Source organism: Paramisgurnus dabryanus, chromosome 13, assembly GCF_030506205.2.
Source record: "Paramisgurnus dabryanus chromosome 13, PD_genome_1.1, whole genome shotgun sequence".
Classification (NCBI taxonomy): Eukaryota; Metazoa; Chordata; class Actinopteri; order Cypriniformes; family Cobitidae; genus Paramisgurnus; species Paramisgurnus dabryanus.
This window is the reverse complement of record NC_133349.1, coordinates 23,308,809-23,323,819: the sequence shown is the minus strand read 5'-3', so window position 1 is coordinate 23,323,819 and position 15,011 is coordinate 23,308,809. Positions and strand designations below refer to the sequence as shown.

The 15,011-nt window shown below is 36.3% G+C and overlaps 2 protein-coding genes across 2 annotated transcripts; both read right to left on the bottom strand.

Moving 5' to 3' along the window:
- Positions 1-242: 242 nt before the first annotated feature.
- Positions 243-10,084, bottom strand: hacl1 (2-hydroxyacyl-CoA lyase 1). The gene is made up of 17 exons (XM_065261324.2): positions 9,944-10,084; positions 9,233-9,337; positions 9,097-9,137; positions 8,927-9,007; positions 8,763-8,835; positions 8,585-8,662; positions 8,086-8,180; positions 7,781-7,893; positions 7,513-7,648; positions 6,486-6,591; positions 6,277-6,360; positions 4,973-5,074; positions 4,468-4,622; positions 3,422-3,580; positions 3,148-3,255; positions 2,734-2,920; positions 243-1,232 (listed from the first exon to the last, which is right to left on the bottom strand). The coding sequence occupies exons 1-17, from the start codon at positions 9,992-9,994 to the stop codon at positions 1,200-1,202; spliced, it is 1,707 nt and encodes a 568-aa protein (XP_065117396.1). The 5' UTR covers positions 9,995-10,084; the 3' UTR covers positions 243-1,199.
- Positions 10,085-12,337: 2,253 nt separating this feature from the next.
- LOC135743597 (uncharacterized protein C2orf66 homolog) lies at positions 12,338-13,680 on the bottom strand. The gene is made up of 5 exons (XM_065261397.2): positions 13,591-13,680; positions 13,364-13,445; positions 13,155-13,233; positions 12,953-13,058; positions 12,338-12,635 (listed from the first exon to the last, which is right to left on the bottom strand). Coding segments are annotated over exons 3-5 (267 nt in total). The 5' UTR covers positions 13,157-13,233; positions 13,364-13,445; positions 13,591-13,680; the 3' UTR covers positions 12,338-12,476.
- Between the last annotated feature and the right edge of the window lie 1,331 nt (positions 13,681-15,011).

The window sequence follows — 15,011 nt, the reverse complement described above, 5'->3', positions numbered from 1 at the left end:
GAGAAGGGGAGCGGATTTTTCAGGCGAGTCGAAGTACTCCCAAAAGTGACTATTACACCATACAATATAGTTCCTCTTTTAAATCCGCTTAGAAAAGCGCTACGTTTTATTTTGTACCACCAAACTTGCTCGTATAACTACTCGTCTTAAATAGGAAAAACGTTGATGTGTTTGGTCACTTCTAACTTTATCTCTACCATTGAATGAATGGGGCTAAGCTAAATGCTATCAAAGTGTCGCAGCGCGCTCCAGCGCTTACGTGCACGCACACAGATGATAGAGGGATGTATCAACTCTTCTTAGTTAAGGTAATAACATATTTTAATATTGAAAATGAGTAGACTATTCCTTTAACATTTACATAAAAAATATTGAAGCACCAGTTAAAGAATATTATTGGTTCTTAAATTTACCTTCCACTTTACAAACAATTTTACCATTTAGGAAATTTCAGTAAATCACTTATTTGTCTATTATTATACTTTATGGGATACAATATCAACATATAGGGGGGTTTACGGACAAGGATTAGACTAGTGCTAGACTAAAATAAATGTAAGAGCTGTCCATTACTTACTTATACAAAATATTTTAAAATACATCAGTGTCCTTTGTTTTGCCTCAATATGCACAGAAGTAATGTTTTTAGTAACGCATGTTTGTTAAAATGTTTGTAGTCCTGGTTTAAGCTAATCCCTGTCCGGGAAACCACCCCATAAACTTTTATTTTATATCCAAAACCCAACTGTAGCCATGTGAAAAAGTCTGTTAAAATTGAAACTGATTTGATGGCAACAATTTACAGTTTTATTTGTTAGCATTAGTTAATGCATTAGCTAACATAAACTAACAATAAACAACATTTCATCAGCAATTATTAATCTTAGTTTATGCTAATTTCAGCATTTACCAATACATTTTTAAAAACAAAAGTTGTAACTGTTAACATTAGTCAATACACAATAAACTTAAGTGAACAATTGTATGAGCATTAACAAAGATTAATAAATGCTGAAAATCTCTATTGCTCATTGTTAGTTCATGTTAGCTAATGCATTTCCTGATGTTAACCAAAACAACCTTATCGTGAACTGTCACCGCTTTGTTGTTATAACACAGAAAATTCAGTCACCTACAGTAAGTTACTGTAAATCAAGTGTAGTGTACAGTAAAGCAGATTCAGATCTCATCCGATTCCTTTAAAGATTTGAACGCGTCAGCCAGGGAAACTCCTAAAAAATAAAACAAGATGAACAGGTGTGGATATCAAAATAAAAATACATTTTGCACATCCACATCAATAAACTCCAGCAGTACTTCATAAAGTGTAAACAGTGAACTACTGTAGAGTTTACATTCAAATGCTTCACTTTAATTCTTGACAGTTTTCCATTCGCCATTGGGGAAACCCTTTAAATCAGTCCTGCACTCACACAGACATTCATTGTTGAAGGGTCACTATGAAACTCAATCCTTCAACACGTCTGTGTGTGGTTGCCACGATACAAGCGGCATAACATAAAGGGTCACAACTTTTAATAATGGGTGTCTCATAACTTTCAGGAATAGAAAGGTCAGATATGCATAAGGTGTATATATGGGGGGATAAAGAATATCCACGTGGGGGTGTGTTCATTTATCACACAGCAGCGTTCCTGATGTCATGAACTCTTAACAGATTCAGAGGTGTGGAGCACAACAAGATCACTCACAACAGAGAGTCCAACTACAGTATACGCTCCCCTAGGGAGCAGCGAGTGATTAAGCAGATGCTTTTAGTCAATGTAATTACAGTACAACCACATGAGCAAACCCAAAACCTTTCAAGCACCAGCCCAGAACTTTTACACTTTTATCCAAAGCGACTCGCATACATTTAATCAGTATGTCTGTTCCCTGGGAATCGAATACACAACCCCAACCCAGCTACAAGAACATCACATTATTATACCTTCAGGAAGTATGGATACTGGCAAACAATGATAAGGGGCACCTGTTATCCCCATTTTTACAAGATTGATCGTAATATAAGTCTCAGGTGTGCCTAGAATGTGTATTGTGGAGTTTCAGCTCAAAATACCCTGCAGATCATTTGTTACAGAATGCTGTTTTCATATGTGTACCTTTAAATGCAAATGAGCTACTGCTTTCGATAAAAAAATAGATCAGATTACTGTGACTACAGTCTGAAACTATAGTATCTTTAGCCGTATTAGTGTTACAACGTGCAAACAAACACATTTAGAAAAGCTTTTGAGTAAAATCAACCTGTCAGTCAGTGGCCATGGACAGGGCTTTGTCAATGTGACATCACATTAACAAGAGAATCATAACAACACTTCTAATGAGACTGCTATGGTTTAATGCGGATTAAAAAAGAAGTGGGTGGATTTTTTCATTTTAGGGCAACACACATTTATGTCAAAGCACCTTGTAAAAGTGGATTTTGCATAATATGAGCCCTTTAATATTCTTTTCCTGTGTATTTACTTTATATTCTTAAAAAAATGCTTATTCAAAGTGACCTACAGCGTTTTCAAGGCACATTTTATCAGGAATCCCAACTTTGATCTTGGGTATGCTTTGGAGCATGCCAGATTGGAGCATGCATACAACCCTGTTACTGAATTCATAACAAGATCTGGTACTTTCTAAGAATCTATTCGTTTTTGGCTTGAAATCAGCATATCTAATGTGTCAGTCTGATATGTGAAGATGACGTGTCAGCCATACCTGCTGTTTGCGGTCTGACGCTGGATCTATAAGCACGTTGAGAAGGCTCGGCATCTCTGTGTTTTTTAAACTGTCTTGAAGTGCAGTACGCAGTTCCTCCACAGTTCGCACCAGGTACCCGTGTCCCCCGAATGCACTCATCACCTGGTCATACCGCGCTTCTGGCAGCAGGGTCACTGGAGGAGCTCTGAGACACATACACAAACATACCGGTCACTCACAAAATACTGTGCAAGTACTGCATTTTCAGTCATTCCTAACAATAACTGTAACTCAAGTGAGATTTTTTTCTTGCAAGCAATGAAAGACAGATATCTGATCCCAACATCATCGAGTGTACGTGTAGAGAGAGACGGCATTAATCGATAACTATGGCAACATCTTCAAGATCTCTTTAAAAGGCTTTAGACTCACATTGTAGTCATGTCTCCCATTTTCTCCATCTCTTTCCATGTCTCAGGATCAACTCCACTGTAGATGCCATTGTTGTTGATTACTATAATGATGATTGGCAGTTTATACCTAATCAGAAAAAAAGGTAAAACAACAAGGAACCACTATAGTCATAAAGAGTGAAGCGATAACCATTGATACAATCTCAAATAGCCTAACTTTCTTTCCATAATGAAATATTTCAGCAAAATACGATGATGTATCTTGTGAGTGAAAGTGCATCATGTAGGTTTACCTGCACATGGTCTCGACCTCCATACCCGAGAAACCAAAGGCGCTGTCTCCCTCCACACACACCACTCGCTGTCCCGTCTGCTGCGTCTGCTCCAAAACAGCCGCTGCGATGGCAAAGCCCGGGCCTACCCCCATAGTGCCAAAAGTACCAGCATCTAACCTGTGTCAGCAAATATTTCTATAACAGTACTGAATGAACAAACTAGTCACCCACTTACTGACTTAACTTGATAAAATAGGTAAAAAGAGTTCCCCCTAAAGCAGACCCTAGATAACATTAACATGCACGTTAAGTCAAAAATCTTTGCATGCTTGGATTTATGGGTTTCACGATTGCAAAATCCTTTTGACCATAAAGCCAAAGTTTATGGTTAAATGCTTGAGATTCACTGCGCACACAAATAATTAAAATGTTGTTTAATAATTCTGATACCCTTTTAAAGTTTAACAAGATGAGTCCAAACCTTTGACTTGACTAGTAAAACCGTATACTCTAATGAAGTTTATGAAAGACCTACACTACTGAAATGTTAACAATGATCTTTTGAATCTAAAAGTGTTTGGTTAAATGCTTAAAAGTTATTTCTTAGACAAAATTATACCTGTGCCAAACAAGATTTATTACAAAACTAAAATTATTATTTTTTATTAATTTTTTAAACCAATGACTTAGACTGAATATTGAAGAAAAACAGCAAATAAGAGCCCAGATTAAATGTAAACTATAAAGAAATATTATTTCAAATTCATCCTAATGTGAAACCTCAAGAAGCTACTTTTGCATTTTTTAGGCAAAGGGTGACTGCACTTCAGATGAGTTTTATTTCTTTTTGATGCTTTTAGTCACAACATCATTCCCACGGTTACATTTGTGTTATGTTATAGTTTGGATGAGTTTATTATTCTTCTGTAATGTGGAAAAAATAAAGAATATAGGAGTTTTTTTAAACACTGGACCAGTAGTGTACTTTATTGTTTAGAATGTGAACTTATTTAATAGACAAATGTCTATAAAACCCATCAAGTATAAATTGTAAAGCATTTCACCTGTGTCTTGGGAGGTAGTTGAACAGCATAGTACGGCCGATGTCCATCGTGTTAGCGCCTTCACTCACTATGACGCAGTCTTTGGGCAGGAGCTCAGAGATGTGGTGGAAGGCCGTGTAGTAGTTCATGGGTACTGTTGACTGAAGAGCAAGAGTCTGCAGGAAACAGAGAGGGTCCAGTCGATACCATTAACAGTACACACATTTGACATACACCAAAAAGAAAAACTGTTAATCTGTGAAAGCTAAAGCCATTTTTTATCATCTTAAATAATGTAAAGAACATTGTGTGAAACTATAAACTTGATATCTTTAAGGTCGACTAAGAAAGGTCATGCCAATGATTTAAATCCATGCGAAATCAAACTTTGATGATCCTAATCTCATAAATTAGATTATGAAACTTTAACCTGGATTTCACAGGGTCACACATATCTAAGACAGGGATTTGGTTTGGTTGGGTGCTTTATTGTTTCAAATATGCTACAGAGTATTCAGACTCCCACCTTTGAAATGCGAGCATTAGCATTCATTTTCTCCCTCAGTGTTGTCCACCATTCTGCATCAGATGGAAATTTCCAGGACTTGGATCTTAAAGTCTCCAAAAGCTTCAAAACAGTACAAAGAAACATATTAAGAGGGCATTTCATGGGAAATAGATTTTTGGTGTGCTGTACGACCTACTGTAATAAATACATTGTGTTCCTGTAGCTCAGTGGGTTAAGCATTGCGTTAAAAGCACAAAAGTTGTGGGTTCGATCTCCAAACATGCGGATAAAATGTATCGCTTGGATACACTGTAAGCCGCTTTGGATAAAAGCACCCGCCAAATGCATACATGCATTATTGACTATTCAGTATTCAGCAACTTGGCAGAGACATTATTCATATTATTCACTTCAAATGCAAATAACAAATCACTTACATACTGTATAAGAGTCACAAAGGAAAACACCTAACCTCAACTTAGACAAATTATTACACCTATCTTTTCTCAATGTGTGCACTTTTAATCTTTGTACAGCATGTTGTGAATGTGTTAGCATTTAGCCTAGCCCCATTCATTCCTTAGGATCCAAACAGGGATGAATTTAGAAGCCACCAAACACTTCCATGTTTTCCCTATTTAAAGACTGTTACATGAGTAGTTACACGAGTAAGTATGGTGGCACAAAATAATAAAACGTGGATAAAAAATGAGAACTATATTGTATGGCGGAAGAGCACTTAGTTTGCAGCACTTCAACCTCGGTGCGAACATCATCATTCCTGACTACTCCCCCTCTCGCTCAAACTTTCGTCAATATTACTGCCCTCAATGTCAAAGTGATGTAAACTAAGTGCTCTTCCGCCATACAATATAGTTCTCATTTTTATCCGCTTAAAAAAAAATCGCCACGTCTTTAAATAGGGAAAACATGGAAGTGTTTGGTGGCTTCTAAATTCATCCCTGTTTGGATCCTAAGGAATGAATGGGGCTAGGCTAAATGCTAACACATTCACGATGCGTTGTACAAAGATTAAATGCACGCATTAAAAAAGATAGGGATGTATTAATTAATCTAAGTTGTGGTAAGAACATAGTAAAATTTTGAAAAACGGTGATGTTTTCCTTTAAGTTAATTTCAGGATACCAAAAATTATATAAAAGGGTATTATGTGTTTTCTTTACACTTATGGATGTTAGGGGGGTTTACATTTTGTCTCACCAAGTATAAACATATACAAAATCCTATTATGCTTTTGTAAAATGAGAAACTGGATCAAGTAATGAAAGATGAGTAAGAGGACTGTGTTTACTGCAGTTTACCTGGTTGACCACAGCTCGTATGTCTCCCATCAGAGCAGATGCGGCTCTTACGTTATTACTCAACTCTTCAGCACACAGATCCACCTGAACAAACATTCACACATCAATAACACATACACACAAACACATGATCCTTCTCATGTGTGCTAGAGCAGATTAAAGGACGTCATATTGTTATCTACGGGCCTTCATGGTGGTGCAAAGCATACCTGAATAACCTTTACATGGGGACTGAATCTGGGTGGTAAACCAAAGTGCAGGATCCAGTTGAGTCTGGCACCCAGAAGCACCACGACATCAGCCTGCAACAGAGCTCTACAACAGAGACAGAAAGCAAAGGTACATATTAATACTTTTTGTAATGAACATAAAAATCGTATTTTAACACTTTCCCCGCCATTGACAAGTTATCTCATCAATCTGCAATACTGCTATTAACTTATAAAACCTGGAAGTATCGCCCTAGGGCAAACGGCTGTCCGTGTAAGTTTTGAGAATCGCTCTGCATCTGGTCTCTATAAAAAGTCCTTTACAAAAATGCAATTATCTCAGCTTTTTGCTCAAAATTTGGTGTGTTTGAAGAAACCTACCATATTTGAGAGGTGATAAAAAGAGAACTAATGAAGGTAGGATGAAACGTCGTTTATTTTGTTTGAAAGCAGAGGGTCTGTTCTTTCATTTAATATATTGCATGTTTATATATTTAAAGAAGAACATTTTCTAGGAGGCATTAAACTTTTGTGAAAATCATAAGAAATGCAGGCGTGGAAAGAGTTAATACATTTTTATCTTACAACATGCTTCCATTATAGATAAAAAACTAAATATACTTTATAGTAAAAGCCAAAACAAATAAAATGTACTAACTAATAATAAAATGGAAATAAATAATTTAAAATAGCCCTATATTTATGTTTTATAGATATGAACAATTTACAATAAGCGTATACAGTGTTTGTAAACATTAGTAAGCATTAGCTTACACAAACTAACAATGAGTTTTTCAGCATAATGTTAGTTAATGCCAATACAATTGTTCATCTCGGTTCATTGTGCATTAACTAATGTTAAGTTTTTATTCTATAAATGTATTTTTGTAAATGCCAAATACCATAAACAAATATAAATGCTGTGGAAGTACAGTATTGCTCAGTGTAGGTTCCTGTTAGCTAATGCAATAATGCAAAAAAATACAACCTTATGGAAAAGTTTTACCGAGATAATTTAAACACACACCTGGATCTGGCAGCAGCCACACAGTTTGGGTGGTCATCAGGCAGCACTCCTTTCCCCATGGGTGTGGGAAGGAAGGGAAGTCCACACACCTCCACCAACTCCCTGACCTCCCTCTCCGCCCTGGCATATGCTGCACCTGCACCACATAACAGATTTACCAGAGAGATCATCCAGATGCACAAATAATAAAATGCAACTAAGAATATAAGAATATACATTGACCTAGATTAGGACAACACCTCACTGCAATTGTATACATGTAGTTCACCTTTTCCAATGATGATCAAGGGCCTTTGAGCCGTCCTGAGCAGCTCCAGAGCTTGTGTGACCTCTCTGCTGTCAGCTTGACTCACAGGGGCAACAGGACAACAGGAAACAAACCTACAGCCAAAAGAAAATTAGAGTTATGAATATGACTGACTGCAACATACCCACACATTTTTAGAGCCTTAGTTGAATGGCAAATAACATTGGGAAGTCTGGTAAAAATGTAAGATACTGATCAGTAAATGATCATAATAGGTGTAACATTTTATAATAAAGTTTTAATTTCAAGGACATTATAAAGCTCACCTGACACTGGCTCTGTCTGTTTTGGCATTCACCATGTCTCCAGCAATGTCTATGTAGCAGGCTCCTGGGCGGCCGTAAAAACTGCTTCTTACAGCCTGAAACAGCCAATAATGTTTTATACATTTACTGCAGAACAAAATGCATTGTGTAGTTGTAAAAATGTAAAAATAAGTTTACTTAAAATTGATATCCAATCATTCATTTATAAATGTGGTTTGTAAATCATTTGTATATGTGTTTAAATGGATTTCAAATGCTATACATTTATTTTTTTATATTTTAACATTTATGAGTACATTACTGTTAATATGTACTAAAAATGACAAAGCTAGAATTTAGATTTCATGCTGTTAATAACTGAACAGCTATTTTATTATTAGGTAATGTTTCTATAGGTCAAATAGTAAAACGTGGCACTAGAATTCGCAGGTAATGCATATGCTGATAAAATGCATAGTTTAAATGCAATATCGCGTTGAATAAAAGTGTGTAAATGTACTTTTTCAACCACAGCTGGTATCATCTGAAGACTACTTGGTCGAGCAGAAAATTTGCTGTACAGACGACAAGCTTCAACCTGATGAGAAACAAGATGACGGACTCCAATATCTGTGGTATACATTAGAAAAATAAATATGAAGTACAGTGTGTGTTATTGACACAAAAAAAATACAAACCTGAGGAAACTCTTGAAACCCTCCTGTGGTTTCCTGGTTCCTATCAGAGGAGCCGCCAATGACAATGACAGGCCTGTGATTTCAACGAAGAGGACAAAATGTATACACAATCTGATTCAAATACCATTAACGTAAAGTGAATTCAGCAGCAATGTGGAAGTTACCAGCAGTTCACATTAGCATTGGCCATTCCTCCCAGTGCATGAATCAGCCCAGGTCCAGAAACCACCAGACAAACAGCTGGGCTAGAAAAAAAAACATGCAATATCAACACAAGATTACAACTTTAGATTAATAAAACAGAGAAATAAACTTAAATGAGACACATTCATACCGTCCTGTCAAATAGCCAATAGCAGATGCAGCATAGCAGGCCTGTGAAGAAAGAAATGATTTCACAAACAGACCCAAATAGTTTTCAACGTTACAAGAAAATGAAAAAGTTTTACAGAAAAATTAAGCTGTCTTACTGCTTGCTCATTGCGCATGCCCACATACTTTATGCCCGCTGCTTGAGCGGCCATGGCCACCTCAATGATCGGCACACCAACGATGCCAAACATGTACTCCACATTCTGCAGAAGAAGATTTAAAACAAAGCCCATAATTACACACTACTCTCACTATTCTATATGAGATTATCTGATCATGAAACTGATCTGATCAGTGCAAATCTTTAATACATTAACACATACTGTACATCCAAGCAAAATGAAGATTTATAGCTTACAGATGTATACACTGTTATTAAATTATTATGACTAAAGTTATAAGTTTAAGCGTTTTTACTATTTGGTGATCAAAATAATACATATCACATACAGTTTATACATACATAATCTCATGATTTACACATTGCGGCATATGGCATAATATCATCTCCATTAGCACTTTTTTACTATTGACGTTCTGTAATATTTTGGTGCGCTTGCGCATGCGCAGCACCTTTGACACACTGTCCAAGTTCAATGGAACTACGGGCGACATAAACAGTCACTTTTACATGATGTAAAACATACAAAGAAAATAATAACGATATTACGCTTATGATACGTTTATCCTTTACTTACTATGAAAGAAAAAAGATTTTAAATTTTGCAACTTTCTCATAAAATGATAAAAATCAGGATAAAATGAGAAACTCGTTGAGAGTCCATCACTGCAATAAACGTTTAGTTTACCTGAGCTTTAAGTGCCTCAGCGATCAACTGAGCTCCAGTAACTTCATCCATTATCACCTTCAGTAAATTATTTCAGTCTTAAACACATGAAACTACCAGAGAGAGTAAAAGAAACTACACTCTTCCTCGCCCGGCTCTTCTTCAGTGGTGTGTGTGTATTAAAGCGCATATCTCCACCTACTGGATTTAAAAGATATTACACGTGCTGTACTTGCTTACTGATAGATAAAGTAAAAGCTCGTGTATCAATGCTTTATTTTTAATAATATTCTTTATTCATTTATTATTGATTTAATTAATTTAATTAATATTCTATTGGAATTCATTTTGATTAAATAAAAAAAATGAAGGCTATAATTATTGAAAGATAATTAGAAATACAAGCTGCACTTTATTATTATTATTCTTATGAACAGCATTTATATACAGTACCATACGTGATGTTTTACACTACACAACATTTAACTAGAAATACAAATTAAAATATAAAAAACATTTTAATATATTTTTTAGGCCACCAAAGCTTGCATTCATGTTTTCAGAGTCTCATGTGAATGTAAAAACTTGCTTCAGAATTGTTATTTTTTTATTTTTATTTTTTCAAGGCACTTGGTCAAAGAAGTTGTGTTAAATGCGCTATATAAATAAATCTGGTCTTGGACCTCATCCAAAGCTTTAGTTATACATTTCAAGTGAAGAGAATTAAATTAATTCCTTTTTTTTATCCATGAAGGTATAATGAAGTAGTAACTTTATCAATAGTACAAGAACTACAACTAGTTGAGATTTATTTTATCTACTCTTGGTTCACATATATGATTAAAATGACCCACACTAAACTGTTTTTTTTTGCAAATGTGAGGTCGTACTTTTACACATGATAAAATTGATTTGCACCAATGTGTACTTCCTCCTGATCATCATTTACAAGCCATCATAAATGTTTTATGTCAATTTATATTCTTTGAAGAGACTTATATTTTTATAAAAGTTTATTCTTATTTGTCAAGTGATTTAAAAAAAAAAAATCAGGTAGATATTGAAGCCACCAAGAATTTAAAATATAGAAAGTATATATGAATCATTTACATCTAGTATTCCCTCAACAATTGATAAAGAAAACAGAAAGGGATACAGGCAGGAAATTGTTAAAGCAGACATATCATGCTTTTAAATCTGTCCTTTTTACATATAAATCATCTATTTGTGGTCTATGTAAAGCGAAACTGCAATGCTTGGGTCTGAATTCCTCATTATTATAGCCCCACAGCCCCCCTTTCTACCCATTTTCTGATGTGCATCTGAGAGCAACTCGTTTTGGTACTGTCTTTTTAAATGCACGTCATACCCTGCCCTCTCTCCAGGTTGCAGAGGTGACACTCGGTTAAACTCCACCCCGTTCGGCCATTTTTGTAGTTTTATAGCAGAGATACGATTATCTAGCTGCACAGAAACTTTTTATTTACTCGTTATTCACAAAATGTCAACAACGGAAGACTTGACCATCCAGCCTTATATGTTCGCGCCAGAGTCGGAAACAGACTGAGAGGAAAATGAAGACGACGAACCTGCAGAACAACGTCTTCATATGGAGGTATCGCAATGGTGTGAGGCTGCAGCCTCCGGAGGTCGCATATCTAGGCTGCATACGTCATCAAGACGGTCTTATTTCAGAATATTAACAATTATAAAGTTTACTATTATTCTTAGTTAATCGTAAGTTGTTGTAATATGCTCATGACTTGCAAATGTAATGCTCAGTTAACTTAAACCAGGCTTGATGCCCAAAAGCGATCTCCGCAGGCTGCAGCCTTCGGAGTGAGAAACAGCACTGCTAAACCATGACCACCGTGTACTTTACTTTTTTACTTTAAGTTATAAACTGCTTACCGAAGTGCTCTGCTCGTCGTCTCCAAAGAAAGAAGTAATTGACCCCTCAATCAGACGAAGTCTATCGGCAATTCATTCTTTATACTGGCGGAGATTGGTGAAGTAGTTATCCTTAAAGTGCCTCGGGCACACAAAAATGACTTTACCCACAGATGTGAGTACATTTCTTACGCTCTCGTAACTTCTGCATCCTTGAGCTTGGACTACAATATCGCAGCGAGAAATATAAAATGGCGGATTGCTCGTAGTGTTGGGCTGGAAGTCGATGTCCTTATTTAGCAGTTCCGCTGCAAATACTGTGACGTAATTGTTCAAAAAACGTAATAGATAATAGAAAAATCAGAACCGGTTGGAAAATATGACCAAAACAGAATATAAAGATATCAACAAAGCACCTGAAGAGACTAATTTCAACTTTTATGTACTTATAAACAATACAAATATACAACAAAATGCATTTAAGAGCCAAGAAAGTGGATTTAGCATGATATGTCTCCTTTAAGCAAGAGGTTTTACTATGTAAAAGATCATTACAGACAAAATGACTTTGTGTGCATTAATAATAATATAATAACATTTTTTAAACTGTAATTTACTTTGTAGTAGACATTAAACATCACAGAACTAAAAGGACAATATTCAGCTAAGCATCATAAATGTCATTGTGCAGAAAGAGGTTGTATTTGTCATAACCATTATTTGGCGTATTGGTGTTTTTGTTTTCCTTCACATTTGCTTTTCTGTCCATTGCTTGAGCTTCACTGTCTCTGCCTGCAAGATACGACTGCAGAATCTGAAAAAACTAAAGATTGGACAGATTCATAAAATATGATTCATAACATTTAAAGTGTAACACATTATAAAAAGTTTCTACATTCATTTATTGGACAACCACAAAATCTCTGATTGTCAACAATAAATGTCCTGTGCTCATAAGTATGAATTATAAGCAGCTCTAAACAGTGATTATTTTTTATTTTCAATAACACCTTTTACAACTTTTATGTAAATTAAAAATATTCAAGAAGCTCTCAGAATTTGCAAAAGTTATCCACTGGCAGATGGATCAAATGATTCAAACAGAAAATATGGATGGAGCAACAAAAGTGTTTGACTTACCAGGTTCCTGCTCTGTGGGTTACTCAGAGATTTCCACTGATCTGTGTTTGAAATGTCCGACTCAACCGGGACAATCAATAGTGCCATCAAAGCCAACAGTGTGAACCTGGATGCACAATAGATTGCAGTCACAGCATAAAGCCTCTTATATCATCACCTGTCTCAAACAACCAAGATAGCTTTACCTGACCAGAAAACTCACATGTTTGCAATGCCTGTTATCGCCGCCGGGTCAGTTTGCAGCTGGGTCGCTTCTGTTTCCCTAAAGCTCTTTCCACTTGCTTTTATACACAGTGTATGATGTATACCACATGTGAACAATTTTCACCTTCTGGCAAATTGGCATTTCTTTTTTTGTTCAAAGAAAATCTGGACTAACTCTAAGTGCCATAATTGATATAATTAAGCTACCTTATAGCGTCATCATGGCTCCCCTAGAGACGTACAGCTCAGAATAGCCTCTTATAATGATGGTGGTATTCATGGATTCAACCTTTAAATGGGCATAATGAATGTTGAAAACCGGACACATTAGCAAAACACAGGAGTTGAAATTAAAGGAAATATTTTAATGAATATGCTACAAAACTAACCATTATTTTTTTCTAACATCCAGAGGTGTGAAGGAGAAATCTTACCTTGCCTTTCCAATTTCACAACGCATTGCAGTTTATTCATTACAAATGTATTGCCACAGCATCACCATAAATGACTAAGCTGAAGTTCATTTTAAGATTAAGTTGCTGGTGTCACTCCGGCAGTAAAATGGTCCTAATATACAACATTTAGGTACAGATATGTAGACTATACACTCACCTAAAGGCTTATTAGGAACACCTGTTCAATTTCTCATTAATGCAATTATCTAATCAACCAATCACATGGCAGTTGCTTCAATGCATTTAGGGGTGTGGTCCTGGTCAAGACAATCTCCTGAACTCCATGAACTGAATGTCAGAATGGGAAAGAAAGGTGACTTAAGCCATTTTGAGTGTGGCATGGTTGTTGGTGCCAGAAGGGGCAAGTCTGAATATTTCACAATCTGCTCAGTTCCTGAGATTTTCATGCACAACCATTTCTAGGGTTTACAAAGAATGATGTGAAAAGGGAAAAACATCCAGTCCTGTGGGCGAAAATGCCTTTTGATGCAAGAGGTCAGAGGAGAATGGGCCGACTGATTCAAGCTGATAGAAGAGCAACTTTGGCTGAAATAACCACTCGTTACAACCGAAGTATACAGCAAAGCATTTGTGAAGCCACTACATGCACAACCTTGAGGCGGATGGGCTACAACAGCAGAAGACCCCACCGGGTACCACTCATCTTAACTACAATAGGAAAAGAGGCTAATTTGCACGAGCTCAACAAAATTAGACCGTTGAAGACTGGAAAAATGTTGCCTGGTCTGATGAGTCTCGATTTCTGTTGTGACGTTCAGATGGTAGAGTCGGAATTTGGTGTAAACAGAATGAAAACATGAATCCATCATGCCTTGTTACCACTGTGCAGGCTGGTGATGGTGGTGTAATAGTGTGTGGGGGATGTTTGCTTGGCACACTTTAGTGGCAATTAGGCATCGTTTAAATGCCACGGCCTACCTGAGCATTGTTTCTGACCATGTCCATCCTTTTATGACCACCATGTACCCATCCTCTGATGGCTACTTCTAGCAGGATAATGCATATATTTCATAGATTTAGGGTCATAGCGTGAAAATCTGACTTTTTCAATGTTCAAGTGCTTTAATTGGGTCCCCAAGTGCTTCTATCAACCCAGAAAACATGAAAAGAGCAACCCAGTAACTTAGTTTGGGTAAACCTTTCTTTACAAGCAAAAATTAGGTAGCAAGGCCAATTACAATAATATCGTCCCTTAATCTATTCAACCACCACAATGCCATTTAATGCAAAGAGAAAGAGGGAAAAAAAAATGACAGCACAATTCAGTTTCAATTTAAAACAACCATCGTGTCCGCTCATTTGCATTTTTAAGGACACAACTAAAACCAGCACATTTTGCTCAGGCCTACAAATAAGTAATTTTAACGTTATAATAAATT

Bases quoted from the DNA above. Each gene is read 5' to 3' on its own strand.
- LOC135743597 (XM_065261397.2), bottom strand. The intron at 12,636-12,952 runs GTAAGTCAAACA...TCCAATCTTTAG, and splicing joins ACCCACAGAGCAGGAACCTG to TTTTTTCAGATTCTGCAGTC.
- hacl1 (XM_065261324.2), bottom strand. From the start codon at position 9,994: ATGGATGAAGTTACTGGAGCTCAGTTGATCGCTGAGGCACTTAAAGCT. The intron at 9,338-9,943 runs GTAAACTAAACG...CTTCTTCTGCAG, and splicing joins CTGAGGCACTTAAAGCTCAG to AATGTGGAGTACATGTTTGG. The intron at 8,836-8,926 runs GTAACTTCCACA...TTGAAATCACAG, and splicing joins AATGCTAATGTGAACTGCTG to GCCTGTCATTGTCATTGGCG.